Here is a 23,199-nt window from a genome sequence, read left to right as displayed (position 1 = left end):
GACGTTCCAAATAACACGTGTCCAGTTTTCGATTTAAGAACACAGAAGTTAAATTGGATTGTAGATAACCTGAGTTCTGTTTTTCTTGCAATGTTGATTTTTTTTTTCTTTCTGTGTGTGGGTTTCTTCTTCAGTAAGTTATAGCATTCAAAATTTTCCATTTTGCTCTGGCAATTTGCAGTGTGCCTACAACACGTTCTACCAACACACTCGGGTGCTTTGCCGCTGAACGCATCCCTGCCCCCTAAACACCAAAAGGCGTGTTATTGACGTCCTAGCCCCCCAGCGCAGCGACCCCCACCGGTCAAAGTTCGATCCTGCCGCTGCCACCTCCCACAGCTGCCCTGGGTCCCAGGGACCGCGAGCTCGCGCTGAAGCAGACCGCGGTCGCTTTCCAGAACGTTAACGCCCATTACATGGACCGTCGGCTTCACAGGGAAGTCTCTCCTTTAGCAGCAAGACCTGATTCCACCTGAGCGATTGGCTGCCTTTAGAACTGCAAAGGGCTTCCAGGCCAGGGGTGGCCGCTGGGGAAGCGGTGACCAGGCAGCGTGTCAATGCGGGGCACTCCTGGGCAGGAGAAGCCAGATTACAGATGCACAGATGATTAATTCAGATCAATACAGCGGAATGCTCAGGCTGAGAGACATTCAATTACGATGTTCAAAGAGACGGTGCTGGTCTTCAGCTGGGCTGCTCCAGCTGCACTAATAGAGCACTTCCCATTTGTGCGGCAGGGGCGTTCCCTCGTGCCTATAACCCCATCCTGGGGACCACCGTAAATAAGTGGGCACTCGATCCAGGCGGCCCGGGCTTCCCTGCCTGTCTCTCCCTGTCCTGCTCGCAACACTGAATAGGAGACATATGATAGGCTGCTAGGTGACAGCAGCAGGGATGGATGGATGGATGGACATGGACTCCGAGACAGGGAGAGGAATTTTCAAAGGCTGTCAGATCACACCCACCCAGCCATAAACACTTTGTGACTTCCAGATTTTCCCTGAGCCAGTAGCACAAATAAATCTCAGGGGGATTATTCACATCCCAAAAGGAAGTATTTTGAATTCTTTTAAGTAGCAAGCTCCTGTAGCATGTTTGAAATAGGATTTGAGTCCCAAATTTATTACACAGAGGAAGAGAAACACACACGCGCGCACACACACGCACAGATTTGGAAGGGGGCGTACCAGGGTGTAAGAAGCTGATGTCCCCAGGACAGGTGGGATTGTGTGCGCTTTCATGCCTGACTGTGGCGCCCTCCCAGCGTCTGTCCCTCCAGTCTGTCAACCAGTGAAAAGCAACCACCTCCTTCCTTAAAACTCCAGCGAAGTCCTAGACTCACCTCTTACTGGTCCAGCTTGGGTTGTGGCCAGGGAGACATGGCAGCGCCACTGGCTGGCATGAGTCATGAGCCTGGCACCAGACCTATGGACCAAGGGTGGGAGAACAGTGCTCCCCAGAGGGAAGCTGAGGAAGGAGGTTTGCCAGGCCAGGCCTGGCTATAAAATCCCAGGCACCTGGGCCAACTTATATGCATCCTCCAACCTTGTTCTTCCTTTTCAAATTCCTTCAGTTCTTCTAGAACCTTCGCACTTCCACACACATTTTACAATTAGTGTGTCAGTTTCTACATAAAATAAACTTCTGAGGGTTTTGTGTTGAATCTACAGATCAAGTTAAAGAGAACTGACATCTTCATAATACCGAGCCTTCAGATCCATGAACATGGTCCACCTCTCCCCATTTACCTAGGTTTCTTTAATTTCTCTCGGCACTGTTTGGCAGGTTTCCCTCTATGGGACTTGCGCATCTTTTGCCAAACTTATCTCTAGGTATTCCAATTTTCTGATGCCAAGGTCAGCTGCTTTATTTCACATGAAACTTATGATTGTTGCCAGTATATAGAAACACAATGTCGTTAGGCATATTGATCTTTTTCTTACAACCTTACTCAATTCTTTGATAAGTCCTGTCGCTTTTTTGCAGATTCTAGGATTTTCCTACATGAAGATGCTGCTAGCAAATAAAAATGGTTTTGCTTATTCCTTTACTAACTGTATGCTGTCTTTTTTTTTTCTTGTCATGTCTTACTGCACTAACTACCACTCCAACATGGAGGAGAACAGAGCTGGTAACTGTTGTTTCTGATTTCGTGGCAAAAGCAGCTCAGTTCTCACCAGCACGTATGATGTTATCAGACTAGAAACTGCATCAAGTGGGGAAAATCTTCCCACTTCTAGTTTACTGAGGGTTTTTAATCATGTTGGATGCTGGAAAATTAACATCATTGATCTTCATCCGAGAACATGGCCAACCAGGCATCATTTTTCCTGACCTGTGTTGCTGATTAATTACCTAATTAAAGGGGAAAATAAAGAAAGAAAGAAAGGGCCTCCTGGCTCCAGAGTGGATTTACGTGTTTCCTGTGGGCACTTGTGTCTCTCAGGGCTGGTCCCTGCTCAGGATTTTGCACTAATAACAGACAACCTTCCAAGCACAAGGAGAGAGGAGGGTGGGCGGGGCAGGAGGCTTCTGTGTCTGCAGGAGGGAGGGGAAATAAGGGTCCTCCTGAAGCACCCAGCCCGGGGGTGGGGGTGGGGGTGATAGGTAGGATTGGGGGAGCAGACAGAACTTGGTGCCTGTTAGAGGGGATGAGCAGAGATCCCCCTGACCCTGACCCCCATCGGCCCCTGACTAGGAAATTGCTCTCTCAGCCGAGGGGAGACCAGGGAGTGAGCAAAGGGAAAACAACTTCCTCCTGCCCAGGTACACCCAGGACTCTGTCCACGTCAGACCAAATTATAAGTCCAGGTTTTCACTGTGAAGGCAACGGGTGAAATCAATCCAATGTGTGGTTGGTCCTGTCTTCCCCTTCTGTGCGCCCCCCACCCACCCCTCCACCCTTGGGTCATGGCTGCCTGACAAGGGTGTGCTCACCTGTCACCTGGCAGGGTTTCTTTCTGACCCTCAACCGGGGTGTTTGCATTTGAAAGTGAAACTGGACAAAGCAACCTCCCACTGAAAGAATGACTCTCTTTGTTGGAATTCCAGGCACCTTGGTCCCCTGGCGGGGGGAGCTGGCCAGAGGCTACAGGCTGGGGACAGGACATGGGGCTGCTGTGGTGACTCTGGAGGGGCACTGCTTAGGGGGCCACCTCTCCTGCCCCAGCATGAGGCAGCCCCTCTGTGGCTCCCAGTGGTTTCAGATGTCCGTGCCTGCGTGCCCGGGCACCCACACGGGGGTGTGGAGTGGGACAGGCGGTGCTGTGATGACAGCGGTCCTCGCCGGCTGCCGCGGCCTCTCCACCCCAAGCTCTGCTGTCCCTTGATAAAGAGGAGGGAGAATGGCAATCAAGTGGCTCCTGACCCTGATGTCACGAATAAGTGTCACCAGATACTCTCTAACATCAAAAAATAAACACAGCTTAATTGGTAGCAATTTTGCTAAGTAACTTCAGCTTCCACGGTCTCAGCTCCTACCTCTGTAAACACAGAAAAGGACACTTGTCACATGAAATTCATGAGCCCGTGTCAATACTTCATTGCCCAACATTGAATTATTTACTCGGCGGGGATGGCTGTCTCTTTCCCTGGTGACATAACAAGGTCACTGGGCAGAAAATCATTTCACAGTAAAAGGGAAAAGGCGCCTCGAAAAGCAAACAAACCAGGCAGCAGTGGAATCCACCCTCCACCTTCCTAGAAGTAGCCCCGCCTGCCACAGGCCACAGGCCACCTGCCGGTCCCCCTCTCCTCTGCCCGGTGATGGTGATGCGCTGTCAACTTCTGAAGGTCACCGACACTCACGCCCCTTCCTCAGGTTCTCACAATCGCTCTTCCTTTAACCTCCATCTTCCTCTGTCTTATTTAAACTATTCGGCTCCATAACTTCCTTCTGGCAGGGAAGGTGTTCATCAAAACCCGGGTACGCTGTTTATAGAGAACTGGCCTGGCTCCCCGAGGGCCTGGGTTCCGGTTCCCGGGGCTGCGATTCCTGGAAGTGGCTGGGAATGGCTTTCAGATGTGGGAGCAGGCGTGGCCGCCCATTCAGCCCTGGTGTCAGGGCACCACCTGCTGGCAGCCTCGGGCTTCCTGCTTCGGAAGGCCCAAGGCTTTCCTGCTGGACGGGTGAGCACCTCCCTGGGGATGAGAGTGAGCCAATAAATAATAAATGCCAATGGAACCTGTCATAGTCAAACATTCCAATTAATGCTGAAGCTGGGTACTTCCAATCAAGATAGAGGCGTAGGCAGACATGCTTCACCTCCTCGCACGTCCGTAAGGAGGATCACAACTGACCTCAAAACAAAAACACCCAGAACTTCCAGAAAATCGAATTGTAGGGAAGTCCGACAACCAAGGATTTAGAGAAGAAATATTCATCCAGATGGGTAGATGGGGCAGAGGCAGGGAGCCGGGGTGGAGAGGACGCAGTGTGGCAGCGGCAGAGTGGGTGGTCTCATATTCACGTGTGCTGGATAAAAATTGGGAGGGTTACCCTGTGAGCGAGTGATCTCAGCCCCAGGCCGGACCGCACAGCCCAGGGTTCCAGCACCGGGAAGATAAAGCCTCCTAAATACTGGCTGTGAAAACCAGAGGGGATCAGGCAGCAAAAGAAATGGCCCATCTCTCAGGAGTGCATTTACAGGGACTGCACAGACCTGGAAGCTACCCAAACCCACCCACCCTGGGAACCATCACCAGAGCAGCACTGTAGGAGTGACATTTACATACAGGAAGTGGGAGAAGTGACTGGAAATGGGGCGAGTGCCAGGCAAACCTCCAGAAGCCAGGCAGCAGCATTGTTCCCTCTCCAAGCCCTCACCTCACACAGAGCCACAAAGCGGTGAAGCGGATTGCCCTGCCCTGGCAAATACCTAAGGCTCCACCCCATACAGCTTAACAGGTGCACTAACACAGGGAGTCAAAGCAGCTCAACTTAACACACAGAAACAAACGTAAGGAGGCTGCCAAATTGAGGAGACAAAGAAATATGACCCAAATGAAAGAACAGAACAAAACCCCAGAAAAACAACTAAACAAAATGGAGATAAGCAACCTATCAGGTGCAGAATTCAAAACACTGGTGATTAGGATGCTCAGAGAACTTGTTGAGTGTGGCAAAAGCATAAGAGAAGAAATGAAGATTACACTAAGGGAAATAAAAGAAAAATATACAGGGAACCATCAGTGGAGGGGAGGAAGCTGACATTCAGATCAACAAATTGCAACATAAGGAAGAAATAAACTTTCAAAGAAAACAGAAAGAAGAAACAAGAATTCGAAAAAACAGGAGAGAACAGGAAGATTCTGGGACATCTCCAAAAGTGCCAACATCCAAATCATAAGGAGAAGAGGAAAAGCAAGAAATTGAAAACTTATTTGAAAAAATAATGAAGGAAAACCTCCCAAATTTGACTAAGAAAATAGACATACAAGTCCAGGAAGCACCGAGAGTCCCAAACAAGTTGGACCCAAAGAGGACCACACCAAGACACATCATCTTTAAAATGCCAAAGGATCAAGATAAAGAGAGAATCTTAAAAGCAGCAAGAGAAAAGCAGAGAGCTACCTACAAAGGGGTGCCTATAAGACTATCAGCTGATTTCTCAAAAGAAATTTGCAGGCAAGAAGGGACTGGCAAGAAGTATTCAAGGTGATGAAAAGCAAGGACCTACAACCTAGATCACTCTACCCACACATACATAAATATACACATGTATACATATACAGATATACACACGCATACACCATGTGCACACACACACACATACATATATGTGCACACACATACATACACGTACACACACATACACTGGAGATAGACTTTTAGGAGGTTGATTTAAAGAAAAAAAGTTGTAAGAACCAAAAAACTATATTCTTTCCAGCCAATAGATTTCCCTTCAGGGAAAAACCTTAGAGTAAAATAATCCACACGGAAAAAAGATGGAGCCATTCACAGCCCAGCTGCTTGCGATGCAGAAAAGGGGAGCGATTCTGGGTTGGGCGGCTGGGCCACAGCACTCACGGGGTGGGCACACGGGGTGGGCACACGGAATGCAGCGCAGGGACCCAGCAGTGCCGTGGTGATGGCCTCGCTCTGGGGGTGAATCTGGTCCCAAGGTCATCACAGGTCCCTTTCCCTGGACCCTCCCGAGAGCTGGGGGGCACCCCTGTCACATGACGCAGGACCACACCCTTCTTGCTCAGGTTGGGGGTGGCTGTAGACCCCTGCAGCCCTCATGGGTGTGCGGGGAGGGGGTGGGGCCTCCACGCCCTTGACAGGTGTCTAGCGACCCGAGAGCTCTCTGAACCCTGCACCTGTGGGACTTGATGGCCCGGACAAGGGAGGAGGTAAGTGAAGTAAGCTTGACTGAGAGGCCACCTGAAGTGCAGCTGGAGGCCGGGAGGGAGTGTCGTGACCCCGGTCGTGGACCCAGGTGAAGGTGCTCACCTGTGGCCACCTGTGCCCAGGGCAGGACGACAAACACCCTGGGCCCCTGACACACACTGCCTCCTCCTACGGCGACCGGGCCGTGTGCAGTCTGCACCTGCAAGGAGCCCACCCATTTGACGATGCCCCCCTGCATCTACACGATGGGCCATGGAGGGAGGACCGGGGGACACAGCTGCAGGTGCTGCTCTTCACGGGCCTTCGCTCCCCTCGCAGCTCAGCTCAGGCCGCTGCCTGGGTCTCCGCCCTGGTCACAATCCCTCCTTTGCGAGAGGAAATGCTTTTTCTCGTTCACCATGACTGGTCACCCACCCGGGCTCCAGCCCTGCCCCAGTTCGGGAGGACAGGGTGCCCTGGAAGGTTTCCTGCTTCTGATCCTGGCTTGGTCCTTCTGGTGCGAGCGAGCCGTGGCCTCATGAGGGCAGGAGGCGCTCCTGCCACCCAGGACGCCAAGGGTTTGGGCGGCTCAGGGCCAGGAGCCCGAGGCAGAGACTGATGTGTGTGTGTGTCCTGTCACCTCACACCCGAGAACAGCAGGGTGTGGCCACTCACGGGTGGGCCCAGTGCCCGCTGCCTCTCCCCCAGCTCATTCCAACCACAGGTGGCACGGCTGTGGGAACACTGGGTGAGGGCGCAGCATTCGTGCAGGAGGGTGCGGAGCCTGGGCTTCTCCTGGGTGATGACCTGCCCCCGGCCCTGCCCAGGGCGGTGTGAATCTCCCTCTGGCCCCCTCTCTGTCACCAGGCACCTCTGCCTGGGCCCCTGCTCTCCGGGACCAGCTGCAGCCCAGGCCTAGAGATTCTAGCAAGTGATGGCTTGGCCCGGGGCTGAAACTGTTCCTCTACTTCCTGGGTCAGGGGAGGGGACCCTGGAGGCTCGCAAACTGGGGACAGGAAATTGCTGTGGGCAGAGAGGGGCATGTTAGGCTGAGAAAAAACAGGCCGATGAGTCATGTCCTCCTGAACTGGAAGCCATCGGCCGTCCTGTGCTCATGGGGTCTCCCGGCCCTGGCACGTCTCAGCTGCTCTGTGCCGGTGGCTCGGGGCCAGGACACAGCCTGCTTTACAGGCAGAGGCTGCGGCAGACACGGCGGACGCTCTGCCCAGGCCTACTGACCCCTCAGGAAAGCCCAGCGCTGCCCACGAAAACTCACAGACCTGCCCCTGTGGGGCCATGTCCCGGCCCGGCTGGTGCCCGGGGACACAGGTTGGACAACGGGCCCACTCGCCCACTGGACGGCACCTCTCAGCCACCTTTACCCAGAGCCAGGCCCACTCATAACCAAAGAAAAGCAAATCAGACCCGGCCTTGGTAACCACCCGCCGAAAAAGAAAGCTAAGACGCTTTCCTCCTCCTTCAGGGCCAGGATGCACAGAGCGGCCTGAGCCCTGGGAGATGGAGGGACAGTCCCGCCCTCGGGAAGGCGTCCTCATCCAGGATAACTACAGACTAAAATCCTGCTACTTCCTAACCCAGAATTTCCCTCAGAGGGATGGAACCTAAAGACCATCCATCATAATAAGCCAACTACAGCAGAGCAGTAACACAAAAACGTTCACGGGGGGCCGGATAGGAACGCCCTTCAAAGGCGAGCGCAACAATGTTTCAGCTCCGCGCGCAACAATGTTTCAGCCGCGCGCCTACGACAACTCGGTTACGTCACCAGCGGGACCCGTGAAAGGCCCCAGCGAGGCCGGAACGGCTCGGATGCGAACACGCTGCACATACGCACGCACGGCATTGAAGGATTTGCCCGAAATCGGCCAAGTTTGACCAGGGTGGTCTGAGCGCTGGAATCCGTAGCCGTTTTTATTTTATTCCACTCCTCTGGGTTCATCTAAGTTTTCAGCAGTGACGTTGACAATAAAAGGAAATGAATCCCTTTCGAAGGCTTTTTGAGAACAGCGACACGGCTCCGAGGGGCTGCGTGGGCGGAGGGCCGCGGGCGCGGGTGGGGGCGAGAGAAGCCCTTTCACGTCTGTGCCTGACTTTGTGCCGGGCTGGTGTGGACTCGTCAGAAATAAATAAGTGAAGGTTTTTTACCAGGAAACGCTGGAATACAAACACTGACAGCGCAGGGCTGAGCGGGCCTCTGACGGAGGAGCAAGGAGAGGGCCTTCAGCCCGAGGGAGCGGGGACCCGAGGTCCGGGCGGCTCTCGGGCCCCAAGTCCACTGTGAGTGACCCCAGGACCCCACCAGTCAAGGGGACTCGCGCAAGTCCAGCCACGTGCAGCCCAGACGGGTCAAGCGTGGGGTCACTTCCTCCCTGGGCTTTCCCAGAGGGAAGGACGGGCCGGCCGCAGGAGGGGCTGCAGTGGCCGTGGCTGCGGGACCTCTGGGCTGGACCCTGGGACCCCTGAGACCGGGACAGTATGACCTGCGTATGAGTAACTCGCGGTCACCTTCTCTGAGTTAGGAGGGCCATCTCAGGGGCCACCCTGCCCATCCCCCGGCAGCACAGACATGATCAAGGCAGCGGTCAATCGGGGAGTGCGGCCCGGGCCAGGTGAGGCGGCTGCAGGGCCCTTTCTCTCTGAGATGCGGGCGGGACCCTCCTCAGCATCGCAGGTTCTAATCCACCGCCCAGTGTACTTTACACACACACAGATGCCGGCCCAACCCGCCTGGGCAGGAGGGTCCCCTGCACACCCTCAGGGAAGCAGCCAGGAAAAGCGGTTGTCAGGGTGCGTCAGGAGCCCCCTTTCACACTTAAAGGCCACCCGACCGTGCCTTCCCGGTTGCCCCCTAACTTTGGGAGGGGACGACCCCCCATGTTAGAGACGCTGAACAGGAAGTGTGGGGGAGAGAGACTGTGCAGAAAATATGTCCTATCTGAGGACAGTGCCGCTGGGGGCCTAGAGGCAGGGAAACAGCATGTGGCACTTGAGGGGCAAACTTCCTAGAGACGGTTTGTGATCCAACCCAGGCAGGGCACCTTTTATTGAATGCAGTTCACTTACAAAGCAGGACCCCGGCGGGACATCGCAGGGGAGGATATCCTTTTCCTCCCAGAGGCCACCTGGAGGGGGCTGGGGGGCACACTCAGGAGGTCACCATGGTTCCAGTGGGCTGGCTGCCAGGTCCCGAGCCCCTGGGCCCAGAGGGGTGCCCAGTCCTGCAACATCTGCCTCGGGCAGAAGTCACCCTCGAAGATGAGCAGCTGAACAGAGTGACCCTCCTCCGGACTCCATGACCTCCTGGGAGACCCTGGGCCCGAGGGGCTACTCCCCGTACTGCACCTTGGCCCCCAGCTCCTTGGTGACGTAGCCGACCAGCATGGTGAGCACACGCTGCTGCAGAGCCTCACTGCCCATGACCAGCACGGTCAGCTGCACGGCGTCCGTCCATTTCAGATTCTTGACGATGACCATGAACTCACTGAATAGCTTCTGCTGCTCAGCTGGCGGCAGCTCCATCAGGATCTGAGGGACAGGCTTAAACTGGCCACTCGTCATCCAGGCCCCTAACAGCCCCCCGGCAGCACCCCCTAGAAGACAAGGAAAGTTCAGTGACAGCTCGGTCACAGCCGGCTCAGCTCTGTGACGGTTCAGGTCACAGCCCGTGCTTGGGGCACCCCGGGAACCCTCCCTGTTCCTAGTCCAGGGGAAGCAACGTCACCCTCCCTCCGAGGGACCGTGGGAAAAGCAGCCCACTTCACCCAATGCCAGAGCCAGTTCCCACGTGGAAGCAGGTGGTCAAAGCGGGGAGGTGACGCTGTGGGCGGGAGCTGCTGCTTCTCCCGTGTCAAGTGTGTGACTTGGGAACGGGGACCCTCTCTGAGCAGCTGATGTGAACTGACGGGGGGCGGGGGGCCCCCAAGGGACACCCTGAGGTCTTCAGACTGCAGGACACACCCCTGGGGCAGGGCGTCCTCCAGGTCTGAGAGACACAGATGCCATTTCCCGAGGACCCTGAGTGTCTGAGACAGACACAGCAGCCTGTTTTCACGGGGACCCGGTCTGCGCACAGAGGTCATTTCACAGCAGCGACCTCACTGGGACCCTCCTCACGCAGGACACAGACTGCTCGGGGGTGTCTGTGGACCTGAGGCCTTTGTCCCGCACCCAGCAGGACACCTGCCCCTGCGAGGCACCTGCACTTACCTACAGCTAGTCCCATTGAGCCACCGACCAAGCCACCAATGAAGGCCCCAGCACCAGTGACCAGTGCTGCCCTCCCTGTGTGTCTGACGGCCACTTTCATTTCCTTCTTCTCCGAAATGGAGCAGAGCAGCGTCATGACGTCTTTCACCGCGACAGGCATGGTGGCAGGCTGTGGAGATAGCCTTTCAGGGGAGAGTTTTAAGAGTGTCAGAGTATTTCCACCCAAAAGTTACTCTTCCTAGAGTTTTGAGGATGGATCCTTATTTCCAGAGAGCACCGTAACTCCGCTGTGTGCCGTCCGGACAGCACCCACTCATGTGACAAGTTCTCTGTCACCGAGAAAGCAGGGCTGTGGTTAGTTAATAAGCAAACAGAAAAAGCAGAGTGGGCGGAACCACTTCTCTGCTGTCTGAATTACTACCCATTAGGGAAAGAGTAAGAAGTGACTGTGTTCATTACGAGTGAGGCGAAGCCGGGCAGAGTGCGGGAAGTCCCAGCCTGTGTTCTCTCGGGTGACAGGGCATCTGGGCTCAGGCCAAGCCAGGGAGGGGGAAACCCAGGGCTTGACCACTGTGCTGGCCTCACTCCCGCCTTGCCCGCCCTGGGACCCCGAATAGGTGTCAGGTTCCTCCCTGGGAGGTGGATTAGCCACCCACAGGCTGGGGTCTGCAGGGGTAAGGAGATCGGACGCACGCGCCGGGAGAGCAGGGACCCTGCAGACCCTCAGACATGGTGGCCCTAGGTCAGCGCCCTGCTACTAATCCACACCCCGGCCTCCAAAGCCACCCTGTGGACAGGCCACCCACTGCCACTCACAGGACAGGGTGAAGCTGAGGGTGACAACCAGAGAGTAAACGAAACCGAACATTCCAAGGACTGGCCTACCTGTGGATGGAATCGACCTTTGGAACAAGGAAGTCAGAATGACTCTCTGGGGTAGGAGACTGTTTACTGCCATCCCAGCTGCTGGGAAGCCGGGGGCTGACTTCCAGGAAACCACAAGCCTTGGGAGGGCTGGCCAGGCAGGCTCTGCCCGGGGTCGTGGGGTTGGAGTGCCCCCACCTGGCCGGGCTGGGAAGTAAAATCACAGAGGAGCCTCTTCCTGCCTCAGCTGGAGCCAAGGCTGGGACACATCCCTTTCCAGCCCCTCCGCCCTTCATTCATGGCTGACCCTTGCACAGTCTCTCAGGGAACCCCTGGGGACATTAGGGGCCAGCACTCTCACTCAGTGTCTCTTGGTTGGACGAGGGTGCTTTTTAACCAAAGATAATCCAGCCCAGCTCTAACGTGCAAGGATCCTCCCGGTCCTGGGAGAGAACTGTGAGTTTTTAGACCTGCTCTGTGGACCTTCCTTATCTGCACACTCAGGTCTCAGGACTCCCTGCGGTCCTGGAGTGCTGGGAGGGACCCTCCTGGGAGGGTGACCCAACTCTGGTTCCTTTGTCCCTGCAAATTGGACATTCACCGGGGTGTCTGGGCCACCCTCCCATGGCAAGAACCCCATGTCCCCTTCCTGTTTCATTGCTGGCTGAGTCAAGAAGACCTTCAGTGACCCCTGTCCCCTGTGGGGACTGGCTGGTCCTGAGAATATGCCAGAAGGGAACAGTGGAGTCACAGCACTGCCCCTGCCCCCACCGACCAGGTAGAACTCCAGTGCCTGAGGTCTGTCAGGTACAACTTGGCATCCACGTCCTACCCACCAAGGCAGCGGCAGGACGCAGCCCCTGGCTCCCGGGGAGGAGGACCCGAGACCTGGCGGGGTCAGGGTGGGCCCTGCAGGGCCCTGAGGGCACGGGCTGGGCCGGGACCCCCGAGAGGCACTGCTCATTCAGCGGGTGCTGGTGGAACCCACCTGTACCAGCAACTCCCTGGGTGCAGAGAGGCTTCTGGGTTAGAGCCAGAGTCCAGCATTTGACAAACCCACCCACACTGACCTTTGTGGGGCACGTGAGGGAGACAGTGGGTGCAGTGCGACCCCGTGGGGGGCAGGGGGGGCTCTGTGGTGTCCAGACCGCCTCCCACGGAATCCTTCCCACCCTCATGTGGCCCCTTCTCCCCACCGTGCCCACAGGTAAAGCCTGTCCTTTCCAGACCAGCCTGACATGTGATCGGGGTCACCCTGGGGGGCTGTGACATCAGGCCCCACATAGAACAGAGAGGGCAGTCTGGGGACCCAGGAGTCAGAGCTGGCCCATGCAGGGGTTATTTGGTGTTTTAAAACAGTTCCAAGTTCACGTATGGAAAACTGGAGATTGCAGTTCAAGACCTAGGGTGCTTCCTGTCTGGACAACGGCACCCCAAAGCTCTGGCAGCCACGAGCGGCCGGCCCGCCTCCCTGGGGACCATGGCCGGCTGACCTGGGCCCGAAGAGCTCGGGGGCAAGGGCTGGCCTGCTGCTGCCTGGAGCTCTGGCCCCACCCAAGCACGTGGGGGCCCCGACTGTCGGCCCTGCGGGGAGCGGGATGGTGGTGCCCCCAAAGGACAGGAACGGGTTCCAGACCCTGTGACTCTGTTTGTCCAAACAGCCTGGGCAGATGTGATCAAGGCAAGGCTCTCGGGAGGAGGCGCTGATCCTGCTTCACCGCGGTGCGCCCTAAAGCCCCGGATACACGGCCTCCTAAGAGACAGAAGAGGGGACTTCACGCAGCAGATCACCACGTGCAGACAGAGGCAGAGACCAGCCAGGAGCCACCGGGAGCGAGTGGCAGAGCCTGGGAAGGACGTCCCCTGGAGCCTTCAGGGCAGCGCTGCCCTGAGGATTGCCAGCCTCTGGGCCCCAGAGGACACGTCTCTGTTGTTCTGAGCCACCAGGTTGTGGTCGTTTGTCAGGAGCCTCAGAAAACACATGTGGGCACGGCCAGCAGCTCGCTCGGTGGCGAGTGGCTTTCTGAGCGCTCCTTGGGGGTCCCTGTGGCCCCAGCACAGCCCGCAGGGCCCCGCAGGACCCCGGCCTCCTGCCCGCTGGCTCGCTAAGCTCTGGCTTCTCAGGGGGTCCCAGCACCCCACCACCACCCCGGCTCCACCCCCGCCCAGCCCAGGTCCGGCTGCTCCCTCTGCCCACACGCCCCCTCCTGGGACACGGCCCCGCCCCCAGGCTGGCCTCTGTGCTGAGCCCCAGGACCCAGCAGGGAGCCTAAAAGAGGCCCGAGGTGCCTGACCCGTGATTACATGCGGGTGCAAATTAACGTCTCATGAAAGGCCTCCTCTTTCCCCCACTTTTGCCCGTCTTTCCCCTAAGCTAGTTGATGTGCTTATAACAGCATTTTAAAGGCCTCGTCCTCCAGTTCAAACAGCTGGGTCGCCAGCGGTCCGGCTCTGGTGACCGTTCTTTTCCCTTGATTACGGGTCACAGTCCCCGCCCCTTCGTGCCTCACATACGGTGACCTTTAGTGTTCTGTGGGCTGTCGAACAGGAAAGGAGAGACGGGGACAACTGAAATGCGTCTCCACCTCCCAGAAGAGTGCACCTTTCCCTGTCAGGCCGCGAGGCTGAGGCCTGACCTCTTCCCTGAATCAGGCTTTTCCGTAGTTCCAAGTTCCCCCCATCCCCGGCTTCAAATATCTGTCCCTTACCTCCCGCGGGGCTTTGGGGGTCAAACACCACCAAGCCAGGTCCCTCTGCTGTCCAGCCCTGCCCCAATATCAGGGTGGGGTGACTTCTGTCTGCTCCTTAATCCCTCCCACTTTCCCACGCTGTGGACCTGAATGGACTCATACACACACGAGCATGCGGCTCTCACCCCGGACCACCGGCTGCTGCCCCGAAACTGAGCACGCTAAGAAGAGGCTAGGGGCGTGTGCGTTGCATGCACGCGTGCCTATGCTGCCTGCGGTGACCTCCCTGCAAACCCTTCCTGGTCCTCGGCAGCTGCCGCAAACACCCAGGGAAGGAAATCTCTCAGGAGCCCAGAGTGTCCTGTTCACTCAGTCACTGCATCATGAAACTAAAACCAAGCTTTCCTCCGTGGGCTCCACTCAGAGTCAAACCTCTTTGGGGAACTAGAGGAATCCATTACAGTTGTGTTTCAGATACTTGGGGCCAGGAAAGCCTCCAAGCGTGCACGGGTGGGGGCTGAAAGACAAGACACCTGGATTTCAGAAGTGGGGCCTGGCCACAGGTGTCAGGTGTTCGAGCCCTGCCGTTCGGAATTCCAAAGGGCCGGGCTCCAGCTAATTAGAGCCCAGGGCTGCCTCTTGAGCAGCACTGCTAGGCTGCCCTCCTGAAAGTACCAGCCCTTTGAATCTTTTTTTTTTTTTTTTTTTAGTTTTATCTATTTATTTCTAGAGAGAAAGGAAGGGAGGGAGAGAGGGAAAGAAACATCACTGTGTGGTTGGCTCTCATGCACCCCCAACTGGGGACCTGGCCCGCAACCCAGGCCTGTGCCCTGACTGGGAATCGAACCGGCGACCCTTCAGTTCACAGGCCGGTGCTCGGTCCACCGAGCAACACCAGCCAAGGCTGGTCCTTTGGTTCTTGCAGCCGAAGCACCCAGTCACCCCCAGCAGAGGGGGAGCCTGGCAGGCCCGTCCCACATTAGCGCCGGCACCTTGCAGCCCAGTCTCCTCTCTATGAGGACGGGCAGCGGCATCACTGAGCCCGAGCCATGACCCCTGGGCTGCTGGGTCCAGGCCTCTCCGCCCCCCGCCCCCAGCGCCGCCCCAGCCCTGCTTGTCGCTGTGCCGCGTCTGCACCAGCTGCAGCTCAGGGGCCAGGCGGGGCCCGGGCAGTCCTCGTCTTGAGCCTCGGGGACGATTCGACGGCGGCGGCGCTCCCCGCCAGGCCCCGCTCTAACGCAGCGGCATCGCGCGGGGCGCGCCGAGCCCCCGCAGGAAGCAGACACCAATGTCACGTCCGCGGGCGGGCAGGGCCGTCCTGCCGTGGAGAAGCGGCGCAGGCCTCGCCTCTCAAACACACCGGGTTAGCCAGTGACAATAAACTCGGGAGGAAAAGTTCTCCGTGTGCACATGCAGACCTCCGTGCAGACACAGGCGTGTAAGTGTGTGCACGCATACATGCACACGCGGGACATACACAGTCACACACCGCTAACCCGGAGGGGGACAGCTTGCACTGACGCGAAGCCTCCCAGGCTCCCATTGCAGGCTTGCTGGCATTTCTCCGGGCCACGGCCTTTTCTCAGCTTAAAGGAACGGCAGGACGTCCCCTCGAAGGGCCCGCGTTGCACCGAAATGCACTTCGTTAACGGCGGAGGCTCAGCCCTTCCGAGCTCGTCTACGAAGCCTCCCGAGTGCTCCGCCGAGGCGCCTGGTGTCTCAGAGCAGCCGCCGGGCGCGACGCCGCACGCAGGGCCACGCTGGCCGCGGGACCTCAGGGCGCACACGCTGGGCACCACGGGGTCCTTCCGTTTCCCCGCACACGTGGGGGGGGGGTCACCGGCCACGCCGCCGACCGCCGGGGAACGCAGACAAACCCGTGAGCGGGGGAGCCCCCGAGCGCACGTTTGAAGTGCATCTTCGCAGCTATGAAGAGAGAAACACTGGAGCATCCCGGCCGCGCCCAGCCTCTCCCGCCGACGGCACACGCAGCGGGGAAAGCGCACCGCGCAGACGCGCACCCGGGCCGCCCCGCCTCGCCCCGCAGCGGCGCCCGCTCCAGCGGCGCATGCGCCCCCGCGTCGGCGCGCGCCGTGACGTCACGAGCGGCGCCACCCAGGAGCCCCGAGCGCCTGCGACCCTACCTGCCAGTGCGAGAGTCTCTCTCTGCGGACTCCGCGTGCGGCTCGGGCTCGGGCACAAGGAGCCTCCCATCGCCGACTCTCAGGACAGAGGCCATGGTGGTCGCGGGCTGCTGACGAAACCGGCGAGCGGCGACGCGTGAGCGCGGCCGGTGCTGACGTCATCAGCGCGCGCCGGAAGCGGCCCCAGAATGAAGCGTAAGCGGGGCTGGGGGCCCCGGGGACTGGGTGCAAAGGGTCGGGCGCTGGGGGCGGTGGGTGAGGAGGGTCGCTGCGGGGCGCGCAGGGAGCCGCTCTGGGAATCGCCCGCCTTCCGTCGGGGAAGCCGAGGTGCAGAGGCGCGGCTGGCCCGCCCCAGTGTGCGCGCCGGGGGTTGATGTCAGAGCGGGAGGCCGGCTCTCCGCGGCTGCTCGGCGGTGTGTGTGCGGGAGCACGGCCCGGGGCCTTCGCCCGGCTTGGCCGCGACCTCCCGGGGTGAGCGTGGTCAAGGCCTGCCCAGCCCGCTGCTCCGTGAACGACCCGAGTGCGGTGTGGCGCGCTGGGAGCCTTTGGGGCAGCGACGCCGCCAACCCACCGCACTGGCGGGAGCGGGGCGGAGGTGCCGGGCGGGGAGCGAGCCCCCGGGGCGCCGGGCTTTGCGTGGGGATCAGAGTGCCGCCCCGGCCGGTCCCTGCCTGTGTGACCGACCAGGCGAGCGTCTCAGCGTCCCTGAGCTTCCGTCTTCTTACCGTGCGCAGTGGGAGTAATAACCACGACAAAGGGTTGTTCAGAAGGTCCAAGGAGATAAGATATGTGCAACGTGTAAATAGGCACATGCGGGTCCCGAGCGCTCAGGAGCCGCTAGATGTGAGTCGGTGCGGAAAAGACTTCCGAGTCCAGGCCCCGGTGGCCGGCGAGGCGGTCGCTCCTGGGGTTCTGGGCCTTGCGAGTTGCTCTCTGGAAACACTGTCACCCCGTCTCACAGCTGAGGCGTGCAGGGACCCACGAGGGACCCGGGACGAAATGTACAGAGAGGAGTGCGAACTGCATTTCCTAACCTCCTGGCCCTTAACCCAGGTCTCTGTCTTATTCCCATGTCGTTCGTGTCCATACCTGTCCCCGCTGCCACCAGTTTCTTCTTCAGACAAATTAAGGAAGAAACAGGAGTGTGGAAGTTTTTATTTAGAGGTTAAAATCGTTTGGGTCAATATTTATATATTGAGCTTGCAGAAAGCCCTGCCTGCTGTGTTGTATCAGTTGAGGACAACATCCGTTATGTGATACATTCCAACTTTATGGCCACTAAACTGTGAAAAATCTTTTTAAACATCTTCCAGTTAACCAAATGTCGTCCAGCCATCTGCTCCACGTAACTTTTAAATGAGTCACCTCTTTGCAAATTGAGCAACTCCTCGGGCTCCTGAGCTGTGCTGTTTTAAACTAGAGCAACTCCAAGTGTGGTCCGCTGCCCTGCGGCTCCATCTGAGAACCTCCTAAGCATGCAGGGTGTGGGCGGGGGCTGACAGGCGTTGTGATAAGTCCCAGAGGCTCACACGCACGCTGATGTTTGGGAAGCCCAGCCTTTGGGAGTCCCACGATGGGTCCCAAAGGATAAGCGGGAACGGGATAAGGGGCTTCCTAGAAAGCTTCAAAACTACTCTTGTACCACCCCGTCTTCTGTCTCTGAGAAGCATTGTTATTTGCATAGTTTAAGAAGCCCTGGGTCTCACGCGCAGCAGGAATCACTTCTGTCTGTGTTTGTAACCCCCCAGGTGTAATCTACCACGCCCTCTCGCACAAAGAGGCCAAGGAGCTTGATGTTCAGGTAAGGTGCTCAGCAGGCAGTCTGGGAGCACTGGGGCTGATGACAAAGATGGCTCGGTGGCTTCACGGCCTCTAGTGTTGCCTGAGGCGTCCTTTCCCGTCTCATTCCTCATCGTCCCCTGACGTGTTGGGCTCCATCCAGGTCTGTTCTGGAGGCCTGTCTCCAGTGCTGGTCTCCTCTCCCATTGTGCCCAAGGCAGGCTTGGTTAACTGGGACTCCCTGATCCGTGCCATCTCCCACTGTGTAGGGGACATCAGGCTCTGTCCACCTGGAACCTGCCCTGTGGACACTTGACCTGGTGCCTCTGCCCCCTTCCCTCCCAAAGAGGGCAGGCAGTCACATTGCGCGAGAGGCACAGGCTGTGTCTGGGTGCTGCGGCCGCAGAACTGCGCTGGTGACTGACTCTCCCGCTGAGGCGGGAGAGACCTGGACATCGAGTCTTTGAAGGACTGAGAGGCCTTTCTTTGGCTCCTCCGTGGAGGGGCCACTCGGGTGTCTGAGGCAGCGCAGCAGTCGTTCTCTCACGGGGACACTCGTGGCAGTAAGAGACTTTTAGCTCACCTTACTGGGAGCTGCTTGAAGATTGTGCAGAGCTCATCTTCACCACAGACGCACTGGCCCCGGGGTGCCCACAGCCTGCTTAGGGCAGCAGGGGCCCCGGACATGGCAGGAGTCAGCGGACTGTGCTGCGGGCTGGGGCAGGCCGGGGCAGAGGCACCTGCGGGGTGGGGGGGCAGCCGCGGGGGCTGCAGCTTGAGAGGTGGTGCTGGTTGGCGTTCTTTGCAGAATTACACACAAGTGTGACCGTTACTCCGCCCGGATGTCCTCTCTGGGAGCCTGTGCTCAGTCACGGTCACGTGACGCTCTGCTGTATGTTTGGGGGGGCTGCTGAGACATGCTGACAGTTCCTTCCCGAGCGGTGTGGGAGCAGACGTGGGGAGGAACCACGATGCGCCAACACGGCCGGCGGCCCAAGTAAAGAGCATCGCGACGTGGTGCATTGAGGAGGCCCGACGCCCTGGGGCCGGGCTGCCCGGAGCCCCTGGTCACACCGCTGTCCCGAGTGTGCGGACCACCTGCCACGAGACCACGGCTGGCTGCCACTCTGAGCCTGCCTGCGTCCGTCGTTCCAGATTAAATGTCATCACCATACCTTTCCAGTCTCCCTGCCAAAGATCAGGGAAGTCTTCTCTTCCAAGTAGAGAGACTTTTTGTTGTTATCAGAATAGCCTCAGAGGAGCAGGGTAGGCAGCTGGAGTTTGACCCGGCTGTCTTGTGTGACAGCTATGGGCGGGCATTTGAAGGTGACTTGCCTTGGACAGCTGTGGGTGGGGGACACGCAGCCTGGTAGCGGCTGTGAGCCCCCTTCGGCGCAGGCAGCCTGCCTGTGGGAGGGCCCCAGGCTATGCCTCACGGAGCAGTGAGCCCCACACCGCCTTGTCCCCACGCAGCACGTGGGAGCCCAGCGCGCCGAGGCCTTCGTGAGGGCCTTCCTGAAGCGCAGCACGCCCCGCATGAGCGCGGGCGCCCGCGAGGACCAGCTGCAGCGCAAGGCCGTGGTTCTGGAGTACTTCCCTCGCCGGCCGCGGAAGGAGACGAGGAAGAAGTCCCGGGGCCTCTCCGCCAGGCAGAGGAGGGCGCTGCGGCTCTTCGACATTAAACCGGAGCAGCAGAGGTACCAGGCCCCCCTGCCTTCTCCCGGGGCGCTCGTGCCCTGGTCTGGGAGTGACCTGGGGAGCCCCTGCCCGGCCTGCGCTGCGGGCCCGCTCCCGCTGCCGCCACCAGAGGGCAGCCTCCCTTCACCATCCCCGCTGGGCTGCGCCGCTGTTCTGTAATTGTTTTTTAACCCTCACCCAAGGCGTGCTTGTTGGTTTTGATTTATCGGCTTTGATTTTAGGTAGAAGGGACGGGAGGGAGAGAGAGAGGGAGCTAAACGTCGATCGATTGCCTCTCAGGTTGCCCCAACCTGAACCGAATCTGCAGCCTCCGCACGTGCCCTGGCTGGGAGCTGACCCGTGACCTTCCGGTGTAACCGGCGGCGCTCTAACCCAGGGAGCCACCGAACGGCCGGGGCTGGGTTCGGCTTTTGGCACCGAGGCTGGTGAGACCGGCTGGCTTCTGTCCCAGCCCTAACTCACAAGGCCCACGCCTGGAGTGAGTCTGCTGCCCATGGCAACAGGCTGTTTGTCTTTTAGCTTTTTGAGGAAAAGAGGAACTGGGGTTTCTTAATATATCTCTTTATATCTTTTAATAGCGCTAGGCAGAATCACTCCCTGGGGTTTCACTGCCAAGGAGTGTGCTGCCCGCATGTCTCGGAAGCTCCCGATAGGGACAGGTTGCCCTTGGAGGCAGGTCGCTTCCCTTCTGCCTGCTGACACTCCACCCTCCTTGGCCTCGGCTCTGGAAGTGCGTGCCAGATCTGTACCAAATAGCCTCCCACGTGCACTGGCAAAGTCTGTCACTTTGTCCATGGGCCCTCGAGAAACCAGCTGGGCTTTAGGTGCACGAGGGGCTGCTCCCGGCCCCAGGTGTGCCTCGTGGTGCCCCCTCCTGCAGAGCCCCCTTCAGGTTGGAGCTCACGGTTCTCATTTCTCCACCCCACAGTTCTATGTATGTGGACTCCCCGCGAGGCTCTGGGACACATGTTGGTGGCCCCAGAAGAAGGCCTTAGGGTCCCCTCGTCCACTCCCTCCCCTTGGTCCCACCACTCACGCAGTCACCTTCCAGGCAGGCCTGTTCCCTTACCCGGGGGGGGGGGGGCCCGCATGACAGCCAGCGTCTCCCGTTGAATGGGGGCTGACCCAGTTCGGCTTCCTGCGAGGCAGAGCCTCAAAGAAACAGTGGCTTAAGCAGGATTGAAGTCTGTTTCTCAGGAGGAGAGGTCCAGATGGGCAGCGTGCTGGGCTGGTGCGGCAGGAGCCATTGGGGCCCCAGGCAGTGTGGCCCTCGGTGTGGCCTTGTCGAACCAGCATCTTTAGATATTGCCTCATGGTCTCAAATGGCTGCCTGAGCTCCAGCTGTCACAGCTGCGTCCAGCCGGCAGGGAGGAAGAGGAGCAAAGGAAGGGTGCCTCCTCCTCTCCTTGGCAGAGACACAGCCTCAGGAAGGCTCTACAGTGAGGAGACAGGTTGGAGAGGTGGACGCACCCGGCCTGATACAGGCTGTCCATCCTTGGCACGAAGCCAGGCTCCGCACTGGGGACATCATAATCCCCAGCTCATGCCTCACTTTTCACCTTTTCCTGACTCGGCCACAGATACCATCTCTTTCTCCCGCTGCATGAGCTCTGGAAACAGTACATCCGGGACCTGTGCAACGGCCTCAAGCCAGACACGTGAGTGGCATCCCTGCAGCCTTGTCCTTTGGGGCAGACCCCGCGCCTCGTGGTCACCACCCACAGGGCCGAGCAGCCGGCTTCCGTGCCGCCAGCCGCCCACCTCGAGGGGCGGGGCCCGTCCACACTGAGGGCTCTGTTTGCCTCGCAGGCAGCCGCAGATGATCCAGGCCAAGCTCCTAAAGGCAGATCTTCACGGCGCCATTGTTTCAGGTAAGGGGCCTAAGAGCACTCATCCCCAGGTCAGCACTAGGGCGGAGACGATGCAGCCACCCTGGCCAGGCAGGCCCCTCGCTGAGCCCTCGCGCAGGTCTGTGTGCCTTCCCCGCACTCGCCCACGGCCTGGCGTCTTGAACAGAAAGCCCCTTCGGTCCAGGCCCATGGTTTTGGCTGTCAGCTCTGAACTGGCATCTACGCTGGCTGTTCGGGCCAAAGCCTGGGGTGCCCCCATGTCTCCTCCACCCGCCCCGCCCCGCCCCCACCCCCACCCCCACACCTGCTAGCGCTGAGTCTGAGCCATCACCGTCCCCTGGACCACGCGGAGGCTGCTGGTCTCCCTGCTGACTCACTGCTGACCCGGCCGTGCTCTGAAGGCCCCTCCCAGCTCTGCCGGCCGGGGCCAACCTCAGCAGCCTGCTGGGCTCCGGGCGGCGGGCTGGGAGCTCGGGCTCCTTTGCAGCTGGGTCCCTGTCCCCGACCCCGCCTGGCTGTGGTGCCCCAGCACCGCCTTCCCTCCACAGTCAGCAAGTCCAAGTGCCCCTCCTACGTGGGCGTCACCGGAATCCTCCTCCAGGAAACCAAGCACGTTTTCAAAATCATCACCAAGGAAGACCGCCTGAAAGGTGCGTAGCTGTGTCGGCGCTGTGGCCCCGGCCCCGGCCATGTCCTTGCCCTCGTCCTCGTCCTCTTGCAGGGGCTTAGGGCCTGCAGAGGCCACACCCAAAGCCCTGGGGCCCAGCTGCCGCCTCCCAGGGGAACGCAGCTGAGCATGGACAGGGAGGCGGCCTGGGCAGTGCCAGCCCCTGAGGGTCCCAGCGTGTGCCCTGGGCTGTGACCCTGTGCGTTCAGGGGGGCCGTGCTCTAGCGGCCGTGTGCGCAGCGTGTGGATCCGCGGAGCGCACCGCCACGCTGGCAGGCTTGGTCCTTTCTTGTCCGAGCGGGTCCTCCTGCTGCCCCGTCCATTTCCCTGTAGGTTCTTCGGCTCTGCTTCTAACCTCGGAAAGTGGTCGCAGGGTCGGCCCCTGGGCTGAGGCTGTGAGCCGCTCTGCAAATGCAGCGGAGAGGCCTGACTGGCACTGCCCTGCGGGCGCTGCTTGGGGGAGAGTGGACGCCAGCAGGCGGACGAGTGGGCGGAGCGCCCCCTGGAGCCCCGTGGCCCAGCCTCCGCTCGGCCCGTTTCTGACGAGCCCCGTGGGAGTAATATCTGCGTGAGAGGGACTCACTGCCGGATTTTCTCACCCTTGCTCTCCTGCTTCCACTCAGTCATCCCCAAACTCAACTGCGTGTTCTCCGTGGAAACCGACGGCTTCCTCTCCTACATTTACGGGAGCAAGTTCCAGCTGCGGTCCAGCGAGCGGTCTGCGAAGAAGTTCAAGGCCAAGGGAACCATCGACCTGTGAGCACCAAGTGCCCCGGGTGGTCACTGAGGACAGGGACGCAGACCCCGTGCCTCCGGCTCTCCATGAGGGACGCGCAGGCCACGCCTGCCGGAGCCACCCCCGCCAGCAGTACCCGGGCGTCCGGCTGTTCACCATCCAGGAGGAAGCACCTGTGCCGAGCGAGGTCGGGGAGCGGGGTGGTGACCGGGG

At 59.1% G+C, this 23,199-nt stretch overlaps 2 protein-coding genes across 2 annotated transcripts; one reads left to right on the top strand and one right to left on the bottom strand.

The window, feature by feature from the left end:
- Positions 1-9,359: 9,359 nt before the first annotated feature.
- LOC149993907 (protein C19orf12 homolog) lies at positions 9,360-11,776 on the bottom strand. Its single transcript, XM_090259485.1, has 3 exons — positions 11,444-11,776; positions 10,559-10,740; positions 9,360-9,942 (listed from the first exon to the last, which is right to left on the bottom strand). Exons 1-3 carry the CDS (start codon positions 11,716-11,718, stop codon positions 9,677-9,679), a joined length of 723 nt encoding a protein of 240 aa, XP_090115611.1. The 5' UTR covers positions 11,719-11,776; the 3' UTR covers positions 9,360-9,676.
- A 4,427-nt stretch (positions 11,777-16,203) lies between these two features.
- On the top strand, positions 16,204-23,076 carry POP4 (POP4 ribonuclease P/MRP subunit). The gene is made up of 7 exons (XM_090259486.1): positions 16,204-16,451; positions 18,005-18,057; positions 19,509-19,732; positions 21,314-21,391; positions 21,543-21,604; positions 22,132-22,233; positions 22,874-23,076. The coding sequence occupies exons 1-7, from the start codon at positions 16,445-16,447 to the stop codon at positions 23,008-23,010; spliced, it is 663 nt and encodes a 220-aa protein (XP_090115612.1). The 5' UTR covers positions 16,204-16,444; the 3' UTR covers positions 23,011-23,076.
- The last annotated feature ends 123 nt before the right edge of the window (positions 23,077-23,199 follow it).

Source organism: Furipterus horrens, unplaced genomic scaffold (genome assembly GCF_987537825.1).
Source record: "Furipterus horrens unplaced genomic scaffold, mFurHor1.1.pri manual_scaffold_13, whole genome shotgun sequence".
Lineage (NCBI taxonomy): Eukaryota > Metazoa > Chordata > Mammalia > Chiroptera > Furipteridae > Furipterus > Furipterus horrens.
This window is presented reverse-complemented; position numbering and strand designations above follow the sequence as displayed.

Excerpts from the sequence above, each read along its gene's own strand:
- POP4 (XM_090259486.1), top strand. Across the intron at positions 21,392-21,542 it reads AACGGCCTCAAGCCAGACAC|GCAGCCGCAGATGATCCAGG; the intron begins GTGAGTGGCATC and ends TTTGCCTCGCAG. Across the intron at positions 22,234-22,873 it reads CAAGGAAGACCGCCTGAAAG|TCATCCCCAAACTCAACTGC; the intron begins GTGCGTAGCTGT and ends GCTTCCACTCAG.
- LOC149993907 (XM_090259485.1), bottom strand. The coding sequence starts at position 11,718 with ATGAAGGGCGGAGGGGCTGGAAAGGGATGTGTCCCAGCCTTGGCTCCA. Across the intron at positions 10,741-11,443 it reads AAGGTCGATTCCATCCACAG|GCTATCTCCACAGCCTGCCA; the intron begins GTAGGCCAGTCC and ends CTCCCCTGAAAG. Across the intron at positions 9,943-10,558 it reads CTCAATGGGACTAGCTGTAG|GGGGTGCTGCCGGGGGGCTG; the intron begins GTAAGTGCAGGT and ends CTTGTCTTCTAG.